Raw genomic sequence first — 20,577 nt, 5'->3', positions numbered from 1 at the left:
CCCAGCAATGGGCAATACTTTCAATGATTCACTTGTAATCATTTTTTCAGAGTAAAGTTGTAGTTTAATCAAAAAAACAGCGATAACTTAGTTGCACACCTATATAAAAACTAAAAACTTTGAAAGTTCTTACCTTTACTACAAGGATGATAGATCTATCAGGTTTGCTCTTTAACTATGATGAAAAAGAAAATTGTGAGGGGATTTCTCAGTAGCCACGTCCCTTGGGAATTCGGTAGCCAAGGTTGTGTTGATTTGTTTTCGTAAGTCACTAACACAATCGTATCGCCAGCCGAAATTCGCACAATCATTTCACACATATTCGCATACTCATCGGATCAGTTGTTGTTCAGATAGCAAAGAAGTGCCATTAATTGATTTTTTTTGTATATCACCAATACAACCTCAGTGTTTGCGAACAAACCACTTGGTAACCCAAGCGACGTCGGCCCATCAGATGATTCTGTCAATTTCGCCTAGAGCCGAATAACGGTCAGTTAAAGGGCACACTTCTAAAAATCTTTTCTTCATGCCTCTACTAGACATGACTACCTGATCACTTTAGGTAGTTAGTGATCAGGTGAAAGGGAAAGAAGCGATGTGTCTAAAGTAATTGCTGTACTGGCATGTGAATCCCTTCAAAGTTTTTAAAGATCGATCTGCTGAGAAATATTTTTCTTGAAGTAACCAAAAGTCCTACACAATAGTTTTTTAGAGCATACAGTCAATTTTTGAAGAAAATGCCAAGTTGGCAACTAAGTAATTGCGTATTTTTTTTAGAAAATCATAGACAATATTTTCATGGAACTAAATAACTTTATTTGCCCCTTTTGATCAATGATCTTTTGCCATCTTTCGCGCGGCATCATAATCTCACGATCATAAAACTTCTGGTTTTTATTAGCAAAAAAACTGAACCAGGTATGATTTGACATCATCATCAATATTGAAATTTTTACCATTCAAGGAGTTTTGTAAAGATCGAAACACAAAATAATCAGATGGTGCAAGGTCAGGACTACATGGTGGATGCCTTGCATTGTCATGATGGAATACAATACTTCTTCGGTTTGTCAATTCGGGCCGCTTTTCTTCAACTGCATTGTTTAATTTCGTTAGTTGTTCAATGTAGACATCAGAATTGATCCTTCAGTTGGGTGTTAAGAGTTCAAAGTAGACAATTCATTTGTAATCCCACCAAACTGATAACAAAACCTTCTTTTGACGAATATCAGCCTTTGATGTTGTTTGAGTGGGTTCACCTGGCCTGCTCCACGATCTGTTCCGCTTGATATTGTTGTAAACAACCCATTTTTCATCGCCAGTTATGAGTCGTTTTAAAAATGGATCATTTCCATTACTTTTCTTTAGCATATCGCAGATGTCACTTTTAATGAGCTGGCGATGCGGTTTTCCCCTTGCGGAAATAAAAAAGCAAAATATGACGAAAATATTCCTTTTGATTTTCCATTTTTCAACGAACGCCAAGCGAAAACTGCGCAACCGATCAAAAAACTTTTTTTAGTGATTCACAGCTGAATTGCCAACTATTAAATAACAAAATGTATTTTACATTTGTATGATACTACGTCTGCAAACCTCAAAATTCAACTGTAGCCATCTATGAGTGAAATCCGCAATTACTTAGTTGCCAACCCAATATTTTAGAAAATAAAGGAAAGTGGAGAAAGCTCAGAACGGAAGTGTTGAACCTTTGCAAAGGAGCCGCTAGTTTCAGCTGATCTTAGCCTTGTTGTTTGCAATTGAAGAAAACTCCGGCGCGTTACACATACACTTTCAGAAATCCTCTGAAGTTAGCACAAAAGAAACGCTACATTTGTTGAATAGAGTTATTTATTTATAACAAAATAACTCCGTCCATATTATATATATGTTAGTACGCATGTATGTGTAATATTATATAAAAAATTTAAGCCGCAAAGCTGAGCAAGAGTATAATCATGAGTTTTATCACGAACTTCTGGCTAATTGTAATCTGGTAAATTTTCAATTATTTCATCCTTTGAATTGCCATAAAATTTATTAATCATTGCATGAATCGTCCAATGAATGAATTGGAATACAAAATTGCGGGCCACATCAGCCTTATAAACTGAGTAGTTAGATGAGGTTGGGAGAAGGTGAATGGAGAACATCACTAACATCAGCGATGCTTCTATACTTCGAAAACCATTTCTTTAAGTCCATCCTGACAGTCAGTGATGGTAAATGTAGGGAAAATTCCCAACATGTAGGGATTTTTGTCGAAAAATGTGGGCGTAGAGAAAAGAAGGACAGATTTTTTTAAATTCTGTAAATGTAGGGAATTTTCAAGAAGGACAGAAAAAATTTTAAAATACTTAGCGGGGTAAAATTAAAAAAGTTCATTTAAAATAAAAATCTGCAGTAGGATTTCATGCCAGACTTCTTTTCCTTATGGCAGCATACTTTTAAAAGCGTTAATACGGCAACATTGCCTTTTTTTTTCTTCGTTAACGCTAACGCGATTTTTTCTACGCGCGAATATTGTTAGTTTTCTGGTGCTTTTCACTTTTGAAGTAAGTTTGGAATTATTTTAGTTTTAGCTTTTTTTATATGTAAAATGCATATATTTTACAGAAATGACCTCCTTCTCTTCGACTGACTCTTCGGAGGAACACCAGGAAAAACAATCTAAGTATCGGAAACAATAGTTCAATAATAAGTGGCTTGACGACGACAATTTTAGTGGCTAGTTTGAAGCTGTGGCTAACGATCCATTCAAATGCAAATGCACTGCGTGCGACAAAGTTTTAAGCTGTGGCAAGTCTGATTTACAGAAGCACGCCGAAACAAAAATGCACCAAAAAATATGAAGGCAATTAAAAAGACATCTATAATAAACAGCGTTTTTTAGAAAAAGCCAGTAAACCAAATGATTCCAGAAATTTAGAAATAAGACTTAGCATGTTCTTCGCTGAGCATAGTGTTGCGCTGCAAGTGGTGGACCATTTAATCCCACTCTTAAAAGAAATCGTGCCCGATTCTGAAATAATAAAAAACTCTGAGCTCGGAAGAAAGAAGTGCACCAGAATAATAAAAAATGAATTGGCAAAAGAGGAAAAAGACAATTTAGTTAAAAAATTAAAAGTAAACAAATTTTTTGTAATATCGAAGAGAGCACAGACATCGGACTCAATAAGCATATGTGGCTCATGGTGAGATTTTTCGACGAAGAAAGTGAGCGGCTTGTGGTTAAGCTGCTGGATCTAATTCCAATAAGAACTGATTGCACTGCAGAAGATCTGTACGGAATTTTTAAAAAATCTTAAGCAAACAATTTTGACGTTGCAATTGCCTCATTATAGTGTAAAAACAGGAGAAAAAAATGTAGTGAATTTCGTAGGGAAAATTTGTTGTAAGCGTAGGGAAAAGGAGGGAATTTTTTTGGGCTGTGTAGGGATTTTTCAAAAAACCATTTACCATCACTGCTGACAGTTTATGTATAAAGAAAATGATAGTTCCTCGCAAACTAGCAAAAAATATAACACAGTAGAAAATTTTGTATTCAAAGAATCAAAAAAATCCTATTTTCAAATTATTGAAATTTTACAATTAAATTTTCGCAAATTTTCAATAAATATTTTGCTTTTTGCACAAGAACTTAGTTAAATCTAAGGAAAAATCTATCAATCCGTACATTTATCGAGCGGTTGTTCGAATAAAATTTTGCTTAGAAGGATTTGAAAAATCACATAAGCGGAAGCAAGAAAATAATTATTAATTACAAAATTAATTATTTAAAACCAACTTTTGAGACGCAAAAACATGCGCATTTGTATCTTCTTATACATTGTAAGTATTATTGTAAAATAAAATTTCGACCAGGTCGGTTTGTCTGATGTTAAATGGATTGACCCGAATGCGTACGAAGAATGGTTGGCAATTACAATGACAACAAAGAAAATTCAAAGTTTCGCAGCCGGCGTAAATAGACCGGCATTTTCGAATTTTTCAAAATTGCGTTGTAAAATTTTTGAGTGTGAAAGAGCGCAGAGAGAGACAACGCTAAGCGCACATAATCGTTTCTGCTACTCGCAACTATTCACATCTCTTTGCTTGCAGTGGATTTTGTTTCTCTTCTGTTTGAAAAATTGCTGCTTTTCTAATTAGTTTTCTCAAAACAAAAAAAAAAAAAAGAAGCAGAAAAAAATCAAAGAGTAAGTGAATGCATAGGTACATATTTTAATATATTTATAAGATTTTTCAGTTTTTCCTTGTTGCGCGCTACTTGGCGCCACTTGCGGTACATGCACATCCATATCGGAAGAAAAATTATTTGCAGCTTCAAAGCTTTTATGTTTTTATACCGTCATGCTATGGTTTTTATTAATTCTATTTTTCATAATTTTCTCTTTTATTGAAATGTTCTATTTGCGCATTTCATAGCTCTTCAATTTGTTCACTCAGCACTCACTTTTATGCTACACATTTTTTGGAAAATGCAGTTGTTTGAAATTTTCGAAATACCATAACATATTTTCCTCACAACAACCGGCCGCTATTAACTACGCTAGGCCGCTATTGCTGCCTTTGTGAATCGATGTTGTTGCTGTTTTGCGTTTTTGTCTGATTTTTCTTTCTTCTTCTTTACTTTATTGCGACACGCAGGCCTCCACTCGGTCGCGACGACACCGCAGAGCGACCATACGAAAACGAATTGAAAATCTCCTTTGCTTTTAAAATTTAAAATTAATTTTTTTCACATTTATTTAATAATTTTCGTAGAATATTTTCCATATGGGTGGCTCATTCGCCATTCCGTCGACGTCAGCGTCAGCGTCAGCGTCGACATCCAGCGTCATTGATATTGCAAAACCGTCGCCAGCGTTGCATTAATCATCAAACAGTCGCGTATTGGTTTTAATTTCGGACAATTAACTTCTAGACTTTTCCGATAAAATTAAATAAAATACGTTTTTCACTCTTCTCTAATAATATTAATTAATTCCACTCTATTCTAATATTTCACATTTATATTTTCTTTCGCCTTGTAAAATATTATTTTTGAATTTTACCTTTCCATTTTAGCCATGAAAAATATATTTAGAAAATATACAAATTTTCAAAGTAATTACAGTTTGTGAAAACTATTACGAAACACTCGCGTGATTTATTTAATGACATTTGCCTCCGATTGAGAACTTCATCACAGAACTTGTGCACAAATTGGGCAATTCAATATTTCACTACCACTTCCATTTACTTATTTTCAATACACACATATACAGATGCACATATACATATATTTATGCATTTGATGTGAAATTTTGAAAACTCTCGCAATTATACACACGCGCTGTTTGTTCTTCTGTACTACCGCTCCCGTAGTAGCTGCTGAAGCAACTGAGCGGTGGAAAATAAATTTTTGAAAATTTAACTCAAAATATTTTCGATTGCGTTTGGCCAGCATTTTTGGCGCTGCCGCTTTTGCGTTGCGAGCAAAGTGTTTTGCCCCTTTTTTCCATTTTCACTTGTCAAAATTTTGGTAACTTACTGTATGTACGTATGTATGTATGTATGTTATATGCCGTAGCAGTGAGATTTTTGCAATACAGTAGCGTAAAAATAAATCGGAGTGCACGAACAAGGAAATATTTCTAAATATATACAGGGTCCGGCACTCAAAGTGTAACCAACTTCAGCCCTCTCGCGCAGCTCATGCACGGGCATCAGCTGTCTGTTAGTTGGCTAAATGACAATCCAAACTATTGTTTACAAGTGCGCGGAAGCATTTTGGCTGGAAAATCACAACCAGCGATTGTTCGTGAGTTCGAGCATCTTAAAGTAAATAAAGTTTTTGTTTATCGCACCATTACTCGTTAGAACGCTACAGGTATCATCGCGAAACGTCATGGAGCTGGACTGCCACGTCACGTGAAATGGTTCAAAACGTGAAGAAGCGACTGGAGCGAAATCCCCGACGAAGTGCCAATCAAATGGCGAAAGAACTAAAAATATCTGACCGTAGCATCAGCCGCATACTGAAAAATGATCTCAAAAACAAGCCTTACAACACCCATCAGGCGCATGATCTCACACCAAAACAGCAACAAGTCAGACTTGAAAGAGCGAAAGAGTTGATTCGCTTGGTAGAAAGCGGTCAATTTCCGAACATTATGTTTTCTGACGAGTAAATTTTTCGAATTGAGCAACTCGTAAACTCCTAAACGAGAGGGTTTATTTGACCGCCCATCCATACGACAATTTGGGTAATCGATTATCTACCATCTACAGGTAATGGTTTAGGCCGCTGTAACCACAGATGGGCGCTCTCCAATGGTTTTCGTCGAGCCTAGCGTCAAGGTAAATCCGAAATATTATCGGGAAAGTATTCCGGAGGTTGCTTTGAAGCCGTGGGCAGACAAATATTTCGGTGGCAGGCCATAGACGTTTCCAAAGGACTCGGAAGTAAACTCAAAAAATTAAAAAAAAGTACAATATAATTTTGAAGGTTGAAAATTTTGGTACAGCGTTTTTGAAAGTAAAATATCTTTGATTATTTTTAAGATTTTAAAACATTTTTTTAGTTTTTTTCGGAAACAAATTTGTTTTTTTTTTTTAATTTTTGGGGAAAAAATTATGTTTTGTGGGATTGAAGTAAACTGAAAAAAAATTATAATTTTGAGATTTATTGAATGTTGAATATTTTGATATACATTTGTTAAAGTAAAATATATTCTTATTTTTTACATTAAAATTTTTGTTTTAATTTTTTAGCGTTACATAAACTAATTAAAAAAAAATGTCAGAAATACGTAATATAATTTTTTTTGAAAATTTGTGGAAATTTTTTTTGTCATTTTTGCAAAACTTCTCTCTCAAATACTGTAAGAGAAAAATTGTTTCTTCATTTTGGTGTTTCAAAGAGATTCGAACGGTAGTCTCGCACCAACCCATTCTCCTACGGCGGCCGCAGATACACGGTATTATTTCACTGATTCGCTAACAAAAAAACACTATTCCGAAAAATTTTGAGCGAAAACATAAAATTTGTTTACATTAAAAAAAAACTATGTTTTGTCCTAAAACATTAGTATAATTTATTTAATGCTAAAAGAACGGAAATTATTTCTCTTTAAAACTCCTTATAAAGAAATGTTTCCAAAAATTTTGAACTAAAATATGAAGTTTTGCCTTTCCGAACTTTATAACGTCCACACAATGGCTCTCAAATTCACCAGACGCGAATCCGATGGATTATTCTCTTTGGGCCATTTTGGAGGTCCAAACTAAAAGATTCACGTGTCTCGAGGCGCTGAAAAACGCCATTGTCCACGAGTGGGCCAAAATACTTGCAAGTCACATTCGTTTCTGAACGGCGTCTAGGCCATAGTCAAGGCAAAAGGTGGCCATATCGAGCAAAAGTAAATTGATTCTTATTTTTGTATTATTTTCACACATTTTTTACTTTGAATTGAATAAAAGTAATTTTCCAAACTAATTTATGACCTTTTTAATTGGTTACACTTCGAGTGCCATGAAGTACCGGCTGAGATGGTTTGGACGCTTCCTCAGTATGGACAACAGCAGTATTATGAAACAGACCTCTGACTCTCTTATTATGGGCAGTAAAGGGCGTAGAGGACCGAAGAGAAGAAAGGCAGACGATGTTAATGCAGTTTTACGCCTTATAAATGCTACCGAGTCGAGCTGTATGGAGCGCTATTGTGAAGGAAGCACCGGCTCACTCGGAGCTGTAATCGTTATGATGATGATATGATAATATCAATCAAAAAAGTAAGTGTTATTACGTTTTCTAAATGAAACTTTATTGAGTAACGTAAAAATATGTAGCATTTTTGAGTCAACTGTAACTGTTATTGAACTCGAAATGCTGAATTCCAATATTTTCATTTACTAAATGCCAAGACGAAGTTATTACAGCTGATAGCATCCACATTTAAGTAAAATACGCGCATGATTTTGTTTTTACTTTTTGAATTCCAGCACGTCAAAATCAGCGAGCTCTGCTCCACACTTGCCGTATGGTTTCCTCACCAGGAACGCTAAACGGGTCCTTTGCTCGCTTAAATTTTTCCAAGCCCAATGCATACTTTTTCATGTGTTTTTTTTTGTAATATATCACTTTAGATATTATTTGAGTTACCAATTATAAATTTTGAATGTACACAAAAGGCAAAGAACGCACAGCCGTAAAAAAAGAACAAATCATTTTGACGTTCTTTTTATCCACGACGAAAAAATCACCATCACCTGTAATAAATCCGCTTGAAATGCGCCTTGCTAAATACGTTCTGTCCTCGAATCCAGGTGATTTCAGATGCAAAAATATTTATCAATCAACTGAGCGTTGCTTTGAATTTTTCTTAATTAGCTTAAACAAAATATGCGAAAAAAATTATATTGTCTTACGAGCACTCCCGCAATGTTTAGCCATAAAATGCCTGAAGCCGTACCAATAGATTAAGTTAGGTTAGGTTAGCCTGGTTGGCAATAAGTCACGCATAGACTCTTTGGTCCCTAGCGATACCAGATGTAGACCGACGAAAGTATACAACATGCAGGATGTCAGCGGTTTTGGCGAATCTAAGCCGAGCTTGGAAATCCGCTATTGAGACGTCCTCCAGACCCTCAAACAATAGGGCTCCCAGGTATTTTAAACGCGTTTTTAATAATGCCGGACAGACGCACAGAATGCGTCCTACATAGAGTTTCCTTAACCTCCTCTCTGCATTTCCTGCATTTGTCCGTGTAAGCAATCCTCATCTTGTACGCATGCGCAGCCAATAGATTATGACCTGTTAGCATGACTATAATAGTTTTGCAGTCCTTTCGCGAGAGCGTGGAAAATACTGCTGTGGTCTGGCAGCCTGATAGGCTGTCTTACCCTTAGCTTTGAGCAGTAAATTCCCGCTCCCACCAATAGTTTAGCAGGCAGAAGAAAAAAATCTGAAACACTCTCAATGAGTTCAACAAGCCTCAGATAGTGATTGTAATAAATGGTTAATTTATTATTAATTTAAGTTAATTTTGAATATAAGAAAGTTTCCAAAAATAAAATGCAGTAATTAAATGACTCACTTAGCCAAATTGAGAAACATCTATCAGATACACCTCAGATTTATCGGTAAAAAAGTACGACATCTTTGCAGAAAGGTTCTGACACACTCGTCCCGTGCAACCCTGATTTATTTGCCGACGAAACTGACGGATATCTGCTAGATTTCGGAGAAAATGTCTCAAGAGGATTTGATTCATTCACATTGCTTTTATTTCATTCTCAATTTAAGTAATATTTTTATTTAATATAAATTTGTAAGATAGTTTTTTAATTTAACTTTAATTTATTATTACTTTATATTGTATACTTATCCTATTTATTTTTTTTTTATTGTTTTTTAATTTATTGCAGTTCTGTTTATATTTATAAAATTACCAAAAACATTAAGCGGGCGGACTTTGAAAGAAATAATCAGCCGTATCTTTACGAAATGGGACAATTAGACATGTCGTATTAGGAAATACCTATGTAAATAAAATTCCTCACCCACTTCGGCCAGAAATCTGCGCAAAATCTGACCGACTTTTCAGACTAGCCAACATTTTAATTAGACATTCGTCCGGCTTTTCTAATATCAGCAACTCTGGTCAGAAACATTAGTGCGGTATAAAATTGTATGAAATATATGAAAGGGCCCATTTGTTGCACAACACCAATATGCACAACATAAATTAGAAGAGAAACCTTGGCCAAACATCTAATAAATGATTCATGCGCCTGTTATACAGAGAATGGAATAACCAGCACTAGGACTTATAGTCAACTTTTGGTAATTTGTTTTCTTATTTTTTAATAAATTTTAATCATTATTTATGAAAATACATCTATATTATAATATTTGACTGAACTTACATTCCGTTAAAAAAAATATCGGGAATTGTTATTTAAAAAGCGCGCGTTACACAAATGTCAAAATTTTGGAATGTTGGTCCTCTATAGTGTGGCAGAGCTTGAGCGTGATCTGTCAATTATCTTGCTTTTGGCATTTATAGGGTTGTTCAATAGGTGCGCTTCACCTTTTTTTCGATAGGGAGGGCGAACGACGCAATATTTTTTATTTTTCGCTTGTCATTTGTAAACTCCATTAGTATACATTTCATCATGGAACGCTACACACTTGAGCAACGATTGCAAATTGTGCAAATTTTTTATGAAAATAATCGTTCTGTTGCTGCTACTTTAAGAGCATTACGGCCATTTTACGGTCCATTTAACAAGCCGTCCCGTTTTGGGGTTATGTGAAGTCATTGGTCTACAGCAACAAGCCGGCGACGATTTGTGAGGTCAGAGCCAATATTGAACGCGAAATTGCTGAAATTACGGCCGATTTATGCAAAAGAGTGGTCGAAAATTGGGTTCAACGATTGGACTTCGTAAAACGTGCACGCGGTGGTCATGCAAAAGAAATCGAATTTCATACTTAAATGTATATGTTCAAACTCGATAATAAAAAAAAATTAGTTAAAAAAGTCAAACCGTTTGTGTTTTATTCAAAAAAGTTCAAAAGTTGAAGCGCTCTTACTGAAAAACCCTATAATTATTTCAGTTAACCGCAGGTCTGCTCTGTGATTTCCACTATGGATAAAAATTTGTCTTAAATTTTGTGTTTTGAACGGGATTTCATGTGTCGAATCGTGGAAAATATTGCGGAAAGCCTATGGCGAGTGTGCTTTATCAAAACCATAGGTCTGTGAGAGGTATAAGGCTTTTGCAGAGGGCCGAGAAGTCGTGGAAGATTTGCCCCGATCTGGTCGCCCATCAACGTCTTCAACGGATGAAAACGACGACAAAGTCAAGGAAATGGTACTGGAAAACCATCATTAAAGTTTGAAGGAAGTAGCTCGTGATCTTAGCGAGTCTCACAAGAGTTGAATTTTTTTGAAAAAATTCATCGGAAGAAGGTGGCTGAAGACATGCTTGAGCAAGTGAATTCGTACCCAACGTTTATCCAGCGCATCATAACAGAGGATGAGACGTGGGTATATATATGAGTTTGATATGCAAACCAGTCAACAGACGGCTGAATGGCTGAATGGCGCTATCCACATGAGCCGAAACCCAAAAAACCACGTCGAAGTCGGTCAAAAGTGAAAGTCATGCTACTCGTTTTCTTTGATTATGCAAGTCTTGTGCACGCGAAGTTCGTTCGAAATGGTTCTGCGGTAGATAAAGAATATTATTTGGAAGTTTTGCGACGTTTGCTAGAGAATATGCCTAGGAAACGGCCCAATATGTGGAAAAAAAACTCATGGATCTTGCACCATGACAACGCACCGTCTCACACGGCTCATATTGAGAGCACTTTTTTAACCCAAAACTCGACAAATATCATCGAAAAACCACCATTTTCACCGGACTTTTTCCTTTTCCCAAAACTTCGATTGCCACTCCGCGGACGCCGCTTTGAGTCGATAGATAGGTTTGAACTTGCAACAGCGAGTTTGTATTATATTAAATTTTGTTTCGGTATTGGTACTCCCAAATAAAACAGCCGCTTACGAGCTTTATTGTACAAATTCTTTTTTAACCATTTTATTTTTACATATAATTTTTATGCATTGTTTTCTTATAGATTTTATTTTAGATATGACCGCTTGGTTTCGGTAATAAGTTGCAAATAAATAAGAAGAAATCTTTTAACAAGCAACGGAAAATGAAAATACAAAATCCTTTCGGAAATATTGAAGCTTACCCAGCATTTTGCTTATAAAGCAGTTTTCTAGTATAAGGGGACTTAAAGCCTCGGGCTTAACGTCGCATAATACACAAGTTGGAAAGAGCCTTAGGAGTTATGAAACTAATATGATTCACAAAGGCGAATCCTGAGTCAAAAATAAGCGGACTACAAATTTAGGTAGGGTTTGAAGTGCATATTTGCATATTTTAAATACAACGAGTGCTATAATCGGTTGAGTGCGAAAAAATGCCTGATCGAGGTGCACTCTGCTCAAGAAATCCGATGTCTCAACCTGTGGTACCTGGGTACTTCTACGTGTTCGGGCACACAGAGTAAAATAAGTATGTTTCTTTACCAGCATAGGTGTAGTTAAGGCAAATAGCCGACTCTGGCGCATAGTCTGCTTTGGAGCCGTCAGTAAAGACGCATTAATGTTATGGCTCGGCATTCCTTTTGGGATTACGCCAATACCGAGCTGAAAGGAATCAAAATTATAGTAGTTTTTCAGCAAATATAACAGTATATAATAACTGAATACCATCTATAGTCAAACTAAAGAAGGTACTTACATTTTTGTACGCAGAATCTATATCTGATGCTTGAGAAGTTTTAGACATTTCGAAATTCTTGATTGCATTTTTTATTATTATTTTATAAAATAATTTTGAATTTAGAATTCTAAGAACATAAAAAACCTGTCGTCAGACAGTCCAATTGGCTGAAATAGAAAATTGGAAAAAAGCAAAAATATCGCAGCACCTGAGAGTTTGTTCAGCGTTGGTGGCTACAAAACGACTCACAAGCTTGCCTGCCCAGTACACGTGTGACACAGATCCAATGAGTCAACAGGCGATCGTCCAACGCTCCACCGTCAAACGAAAACGGCGGAAAGGAATTGTTTGGCTGACAGCCAGCTTTCGGAACAAACGAAATTCGTTGGCAACAAAAATAGCCCCTTAACGCAGACACATTTTATGCTTAAGTAGCAGCCAAGTTAAGGGATAACAGTTGAGCGGGTGGGAAGGCGTGTGGCGCAAAACAAACAAACAAATGAACAAAAAAAAAAAAATTTAATACAGTCAACCCAATAAAATAATAAATGAAAGCTATTTAAGTATATGTCAGATATTTAAAACATTTTTTTTTTCTATAGCTGTGCAATTTCGTTTTCTACATGCCGTTATTGCTGCTCGACACTTTGGCGCATTCGGTTGCGGAAGAACAACAACTTTGTATATATGTAAATAGCCACATCTACCATTGCTGCTCGACACTTTGGCGCATTCGGTTGCGGAAGAACAACAACTTTGTATATATGTAAATAGCCAACATTGGCACAGCGTTAGCACAAGAATTCAACCAACTTAAGGTGCCTACCAATTGCCCATTATCGGCTCATACCGATGGTTCACCTGACTCATCATGGCAAGCGCTTTGCTTTCGCGGCCAAGCACGTAAATGTGCACCACGTCAATGGTGAGATCGTCAAATGGCGCCAGCATTGCGTATGCGCCACATAGCACACCGTCAATTCATTCAATTGCCACAACGTCTCGCCTCCCATGCTGGTCATGCACTAGTTGGTTTATCGCAAGTCATCTTTCCCTGTCGATAACTGTGTTGCCACTCTGTTGCCTCTCTGGTCCAATTGAGTTGAAAGGTTGCGTTCAGCCTGGAAAGATTTAAATATGTCCAAATTTTAGTAGTTTAGAGTTAACACTCTACGCTAAGGATGCAAAGAGAACTGTACTTTTTGTTCACTTTATCGCACACCTTTTGTTTTGAAATATGTCGTAAAGTAAAGTGTTTGGTTTCATTAGTGGGTTCCAAGAAATATAAAGATTCAGCAAACTATTTGGTTAGAAAAGAAGACTGTGGGGACCTTTCTTTCTTGTCAAACTATTAGGAAATAAATAAATTTGGGGAAGGTAGGTAAGTTTGGCAGCCACATCGCACATAGGAACAGCGATGCTCACCATGAAATGGGTCCGTTGTGAGCCGCAGAGGCTGGACTACATTCCTCTTTCCAGATTGAGGCATCCAGAGCTTTGGATAAAGCGTAAAAGGTTGTTGATACCTAAACTGTATAGCTTATCCATATTCATTAGGAAGCAGGATCTTAAATATCGGATCGGTTCTTGCTTCTGGCTATAGCTGGGCATGTGCAAAAAAGGTGTTTAATGGTTACGAACTCTTTCATACCTACAACTACGACAGAAATCAAGCATGTAAACGCCTAATCTTCTTGTGTGTTTTTTCCTGTGACACAATGTCCTGTGAGAGTCCCTACTAAGGTTCTTATTAGAAGTCTACTCAATTGTATAAAATCCCTGGATAGACTTAAATTTAGCCTTGGCCAGATTTGCCTTGCAATTTCACAGGTATTGGCACTAGTCTATCTTTGAATTACTGAATTGATTACTGCGTCCCTAACAAGCAGCTTACAAGTTGCGAGAGAAACCTCCATAAACTTATTTATGTTTGGCATACAGGTACCTTCTCTTGGAAGTTGGTCAGCGCTACAGTTCCCTGGTATATCTCTGTGGCCTGGAACCCAGCATTAGATAATACGACACTGTTTAGCCATCTCATTAAGAGATTGGCGACAATGTAAGTCTCTCCTTGATATTATTTGGAATGCATCGAGAGCCCGTAGGGCAGCTTGGCTGTCTGATAGAATGCAGATATCTTTTGAGGATATTCTGTTTATCTTTACGCATCTCAAGGCTTCATGAATAGCCTTTATTGCCACTTAAAAAACTCTACAGTGATCCGGTAGTTTAAAGGGTTCACTGATAAAAAACCCTTCGCAGTATAACCCTGATCCCACACCGCTATCCGTTTTAGATCCGCCAGTGGAGATCTGAATGGGTGTGTTGGGGATGGATCTTCTTCAAGCCATTCCAGTCTAAAATTGAGAAATTCCTTTCGAAGCAGAGAATGGGAGGGTGATAATCACAATCAATATTTCTGACAATTTTCCATTGTGAGCTCGCTTTGAGCCTTAAATCGCGATAGGCCGCTGAAATTTGCAGAAGAGATCAAGGGGTATTAGATATAACATGATGGTCAAGGTCATGGATGGCCCATTCCGCTGATCTCTGCACCTAAATCAATAAATTAGAATAGGTTTTCTTCTGCATAGCACACCACCAGAAAAAATTTTCATATAGAAGAATGCGTCTGACAACTGCAGTATAAAGCCAATGAGCATTCTTAGGCTTAGTTCCCCAGGTAGGACCTAAAGCTCTCTTACAGGCATAAAAAGCTAGACGAGCTTTTCTAACTCTTTCCACGTTATTTGACGTTCTATTTATGGTTAGCCCGAAGTACTTGGTTTCTTCCGAAATCAGAAGAGCATCCCCCTTAAGCATAATTGGACTTAACTGAGGGTCTGTGTTTCCTTATGAACAATATGAGTTGTGTTTTGTCTGGATTGGCTTCTAGACCAAACTCTTTTCTGCCCATCTGGAAAGTACAAGCATTTTGTATTAAGTCTCTTAGTCCGTAGATACAAATTTACCAGAAACTTCAATAACAACATCAACGGCATAAGCAATCACCTTAAAAGTTGCCGATTCTAATATTAACAGAAGTTTATGCACAACCGTGTCCTATAAAAACGGTGGGAGGACTCCGACTCTACTCACCAATCTCCTGAGTACTGATTCTCCTAGATTCGCTTCAATGATTCTGTTAGTTTGGTGAAAAAGAAGTCCATTACTTTTTTTTTTTAATTTTGCGCAAATGCTTTCTAGTCAATCTTTAGCTCCTACTACTAAGATGTCAGTCAACTTTGAGTATTTCTTTTAGGATCCTTTTCTTGATCCTTAAAAACGACTGAACGAAATCAAAATTAGCAAGTAATTAGCTATTACAGAATTGGCGCCATAAACATAATTCACTCATTCGGCGGATTTTAGCCTGACTTGACCATTATCATAGAAAAACTGTTAAAGGTACCGAATTTTCTCTTTGTTGACTTCCATTGTAACTCACAACCGAATGGAACAAACAAAAATTTAAATTGTCTGATCGATACTGTACGAGCTATGGATCACTCCAGCCATCTACCGAGAAAATAATGGATTTCTTTTTCACCAAGTTTTACATGTTTGTGTTCTTCATTTAATGGCAAGACATGGTGGCCACCCAAGTGAGTTTGTACCTGAGCACCATTCGGCGGGCCCGGGATTTGAAGTCCGCTATGGATTAGCGGCCTCGGTAGTCTAGCCTGCCATCCCAGAGGTTGTGGGTTCAAATCCCACGTAATACACTTTTCCAAATTTACCTACTTTCGTTGCTTCTAAAAAAAAATCTAATCCCTCAACCCCATAACCTATCCTTTCCATCCTTACTCCCGCACAATAGTCAGCGCATTATTTCCATTGTGGCTACGCAAGCAAAAAAAAAAAACACACAATTACACATTGCATCAGTGGCGCCAGCAAGGGGAAGCGGGCAACCGCAGTAATAGCGCCATCAGTGCGATCCTTCTGCCAGAAAAGTGTGAAACACAGATGGCGCTCAAAGCAGTAAGAGGGCGTTGTTCCTAAGCAACGAGAGGTGGGCATTCCCACTACTTAGGACTGGTAGCGACAGGCTTATCACCTACCCTGTCAGAAATCAAAATAGATTAACGAAACCAACGCAAGACTGAGTCTTGTCGAGGCCCTATGCTGCTGAGAGGAGTGAACAAGGAAAAAAAGATGGATTAAGTTATAGAAAATATTTTATCTAGCAGTGAGTGCCCCATGACAAGCAATGCCGGTCAGAGATGGTATAAAACTGCGCTTTCCTGTATGTTTCCGGAAAAGGCAAGGCATGATAAACGTATTGGTGTAAAAGCTCCGTCAAACTACAAGAAAAGGATGAACTCTTCTCTCCAAAGTATAGTTTATTTTCATATGTAAGCCATGCAAATTCACGTTTCAAACTTTATGAAAATTAAAGAAAAATTATAAAACTTTACGTTTTATTAGACAAATTTCAAGTAAGCGTAACCCAGTGAATTTTAGTATGCTAAATAGCAAATTTCAAGTGAGTTTTGACGAACTTTTTTGCAACGGTGTTGTGTGTTTTATCCCATATAAAAAATCTTTGGCATTCGTTATGTGAAGAAAATGCACAAGAGCACAAGCAACACAAAGTATTCACTCATCAGTTCCTCAAGATGTTACGCCACAGGAGTCGTCGTCGAGTAGTGAGAGCGAAGATAATGAACCACTTTCCAATTAAAAAAAGAAGATGTCACAGCCACAAAGTGTGAATTTATTTTGTTTTTGCTATAGAATGAAATATATTTTTATGAAAACCCGTTGTTTGTGTTTCTTACATAATTAAAAAGGTAACGGCTTCCGAAATTTCAAGCAAATCAGAGGAAAACTGACTTTGACTGAAAGAATTTATCCAGGACAACTTGGTACTAGAGATGCCTTAGGCTAATTTGACCGATTTTTGTTTTTAACCCGATTTTTGTGTTTTTTGTAGAAATTAATATAATTAATTATATAGGCAAAACTTGTCAATGTGTGGTGACCTCACTCATTATATAGAACCCGCGACAAAACGAGAGCACCTCAATATTTTTACAAAAAAATCAAAAAAAAAAAATTATAGCCCAGTGTCTAACAAAAACCAATAAACCAAATATCAAAAGTTATTAGTCACTTTCGGTTGAGTTTCATTGCTGGCAACTGCACTTAAATTCCCTTGGAAGTAAATTAGAGAATCTGTCCGTATACGAAACAAATAAATAATTGGCGCGTACACTTCTATTTTTGGTGTTTGGGTTTTGGCCGAGCTTCTTCTCCTTCGAAAACATTTCTTCTACTATTTGATATTCATGTACGGAGATTCGAACCTACGCACTCCCGAATGGTAGTCACGCACCAAGCCATTCAGCTACGGCGGCCGCCTATCCACCTGTCCGTATACAACCATTAAAAAAATTCCACAAGCTTTTCATCACAATTCCACGGTTCTTAATTAGAATTTGTAGTCAAATTTTTGGTATACAGTTTTGTAGCTAATAAAATTCTAGTATATTCAAGTGCAGGTTGTGGAAAACTACTTTTGATTTTATATATTTTTATATATTTTTTTTAATTTTTCTTTGACTGTGGTGCACATTTTCTCCAAGTAAAAAAAAAAATAATCGTGCGAATATCTCAGTAAGTCCCACTGTTAACCCCTTTCGATTACCTTTGATGCAATTATTATTAATTATATTTTTATTTATTATTAAAGTATTCCTAAGCTCAGATACTGTAAAATTACTTTGTGGTTGTGTGTTTGACTGATAAAAAATTAAAAAATTACAGCCGACCGCTCCTTTATAAGATTTATAATTTTTCATATGGCGACGTACGTCAATCATATTTGACACCTGTGAGCTAGACAGCTACAGTAACAGACAAGCAATAGCGAGTGTAAAGGTCAAAATGTTGGAAATATGACCACTCAAAATCATTTCTTTGATTTAGTAAAAAAATGTTCAAAAACAAAGCTAGGTGAATAATTTTGTGCCACCTTGTTTATGTATGTTTTATATCATTGCTACTGTGAGTCATTTTTTAAGCCATAAAGAGGTTATAACTGTTCGTTACTTTATACTCTAAGAAGTGCATTTTATGTCTCTAAATTTTACTATCCAATTAATGTATTGGGCAACAAAGAAAAACAAAAAACAAGAACAAAACAAAACCAAAAACGCTGGTAATCAAGCCATAGTACACATAATTTTTTTATCTTCGAACCAGAAACGACGATAAGTGCTTTGTTTACTGATATCTACAGCCAAATTGACCAAACCTTTAGATAAATATTTCCAAAGTTGCTCAAACTTCTCTATACTCGTTATAGCCATACGCCATGAAGGTATTTGTTTTTATCGGCGTTTTTTTGCTAGCCCATACACGGGCCATACTCTTGAAATACCCAAAGGACTATGTAAAAAGTTCGTTCGAGAGTCGTGTCATTGGCGGAGAGAACGCAACGGAGGGCTTTGCGCCCTATCAAGTTTCGTTGCAAAGCATTTATGGATATCATTCCTGTGGTGGGGTTATTATTAACAAAGATTGGATAGTAACTGCTGGGCATTGTGTTTATGGGAAGACAGCGGACAGTATAAAGATTGCTACCGGAACTAATGAATGGGAGAAACCGAATGCCACATACTATGTGAAGGCAATTCATGTGCATTGCCGCTACAACACCCCGTCTAGCCACAATGATATTGCCTTATTAAATCTAAATGCATCGATTGTTTTCAATGAGAAAACCCAGCCGATAGAACTGCCAACAGAACAGATGACGGAGGGCGATGAGGTCATACTGACTGGCTGGGGCACAACAGAATTGTATGGTGATACTCCGGAAAAGCTGCAAGTGGTGTACCTGAAATATTTGCCGTATAAAAAATGCGCGGAAATGCTTAACTATGAAGCTTCTATGGATTATGGACATATGTGCACATACACGAAATATGGCGAGGGTGCATGCCATGGCGACTCTGGTGGACCGCTGGTGAACGACGGAAAATTGGTTGGTGTAGTTAATTGGGGCTACCCTTGTGCCATAGGCTATCCAGATATGCATGCTAGTATTTTCTTTTATATGGATTGGATACGCCGAACACTGAGTGCTTAGTTTAAACTATTTAATTGAAGAAAAATAACTATTTTTTATTAAAGGCCGTGCAATAAAAATAAACCTTTTTTGTTATACAGGAGAAATTGCATATGCATGCGAAACAATAGATTTTGCTGCATACTCAGTTTTTCATTTTCTGAACAATTTAATTTTTTGAAGGGCTTTAAATTTCAGGCGAGAAAACGTAAAAGTAGTTGGCCATTGCGTATACTTGATTTCATGGGAAGAAAGCTCCATTTTTTTTGCATTTCAATAAAACAGCAAGAAGTATACGAAATTGAGGTATGTATTACTGCATATAAATATATAATTTGAACATATATATATAATATATACACATATATATACATACATGTATATATATGCTTTTTTTTTCAAAATACAATAGTTCATTAGGAAATTCTTATTATTTTATTGGGCTACTGCGCACTGCGACCAAAATGGATCTAAGCCATGGGAAAGCCTGCTGAGGTACCCTATATTTTAAGGCTTTTTAAGAATTTCAGCAGCAAGCTGGTGTACCCGTTTTCTGCCTAGTGCACGACATTTACAAAGAATGTGTTCTGAATTTTCAGTGTCCATTTCACAAAATCGGCAGATGATGGTTTCAGAGAGGCAAACAAAATATCTAAGTGGTACCTCAGGCTACAATAGCCTGTACGGTAACCAGTTAGAAGTCCTAAGTCTACTCTGGTGAGTGAAAGTAGCTTATCAGAAATTCTTCTGTTCGGAGTTATTAATGTTTCGCTTGTCGCTTTTTGCTCACCAATAGAATTTCGCCAGTGTTCAGGGAATTTCTTCTCCTACCGCCCCCTGAGAAGTTCGTTGATGTGGCTCTTTGTAGGAAATTACAAGCACTTTTAAGGATAAATGCTGCAGAACGTATTATTGTATTTTATTCTTTTAATCATCACAGTAAATATTTAAAAAAAGAATTACATATTCCAAAATGCTCCTGAATAGCAATGAGCTTTCAGTATCACTTAACTTTCTAAGTATCAATAAATCAATGTTCTTATTGTCATCAGGGAGGACAGAAATTAAGAGGGACAGGTTTAATATTTTTTGGAAGCAATACAATTTTTTTTATTAATATATTAATATAGAGAATATAAGTAGTACGGCTTTTGAAATTTTTACGTCCTTTAAAAAACTCAATTGCTGAGAGAATAAAAAAGTTAAA

At 36.6% G+C, this 20,577-nt stretch overlaps 2 protein-coding genes across 4 annotated transcripts in view; one reads left to right on the top strand and one right to left on the bottom strand.

Moving 5' to 3' along the window:
- LOC129236303 (filamin-A) overlaps positions 1-5,171 on the bottom strand; it is a 204,375-nt gene extending 199,204 nt beyond the window's left edge. For 2 of the 3 annotated variants that reach the window (XM_054870607.1, XM_054870608.1), the window contains exon 1: positions 5,058-5,171. The gene's annotated coding sequence lies outside the window, so the exon portion shown is untranslated. The remainder of the gene's footprint in view (positions 1-5,057) is intronic. The other variant, XM_054870609.1, reaches the window with a different exon arrangement.
- A 13,443-nt stretch (positions 5,172-18,614) lies between these two features.
- Positions 18,615-19,455, top strand: LOC129253340 (chymotrypsin-1-like). The gene has a single exon (XM_054891663.1). The coding sequence runs from the start codon at positions 18,615-18,617 to the stop codon at positions 19,389-19,391; it is 777 nt and encodes a 258-aa protein (XP_054747638.1). The 3' UTR covers positions 19,392-19,455.
- The last annotated feature ends 1,122 nt before the right edge of the window (positions 19,456-20,577 follow it).

The sequence above is a fragment of the Anastrepha obliqua genome, chromosome 1 (genome assembly GCF_027943255.1).
Source record: "Anastrepha obliqua isolate idAnaObli1 chromosome 1, idAnaObli1_1.0, whole genome shotgun sequence".
Lineage (NCBI taxonomy): Eukaryota > Metazoa > Arthropoda > Insecta > Diptera > Tephritidae > Anastrepha > Anastrepha obliqua.
The sequence above is the reverse complement of the archived record's forward strand: the minus strand, read 5'-3'. Positions and strand labels throughout refer to the sequence as shown.

What these genes read in the sequence shown, in the direction of transcription:
- LOC129253340 (XM_054891663.1), top strand. Translation starts at nt 18,615, where the DNA reads ATGAAGGTATTTGTTTTTATCGGCGTTTTTTTGCTAGCCCATACACGG.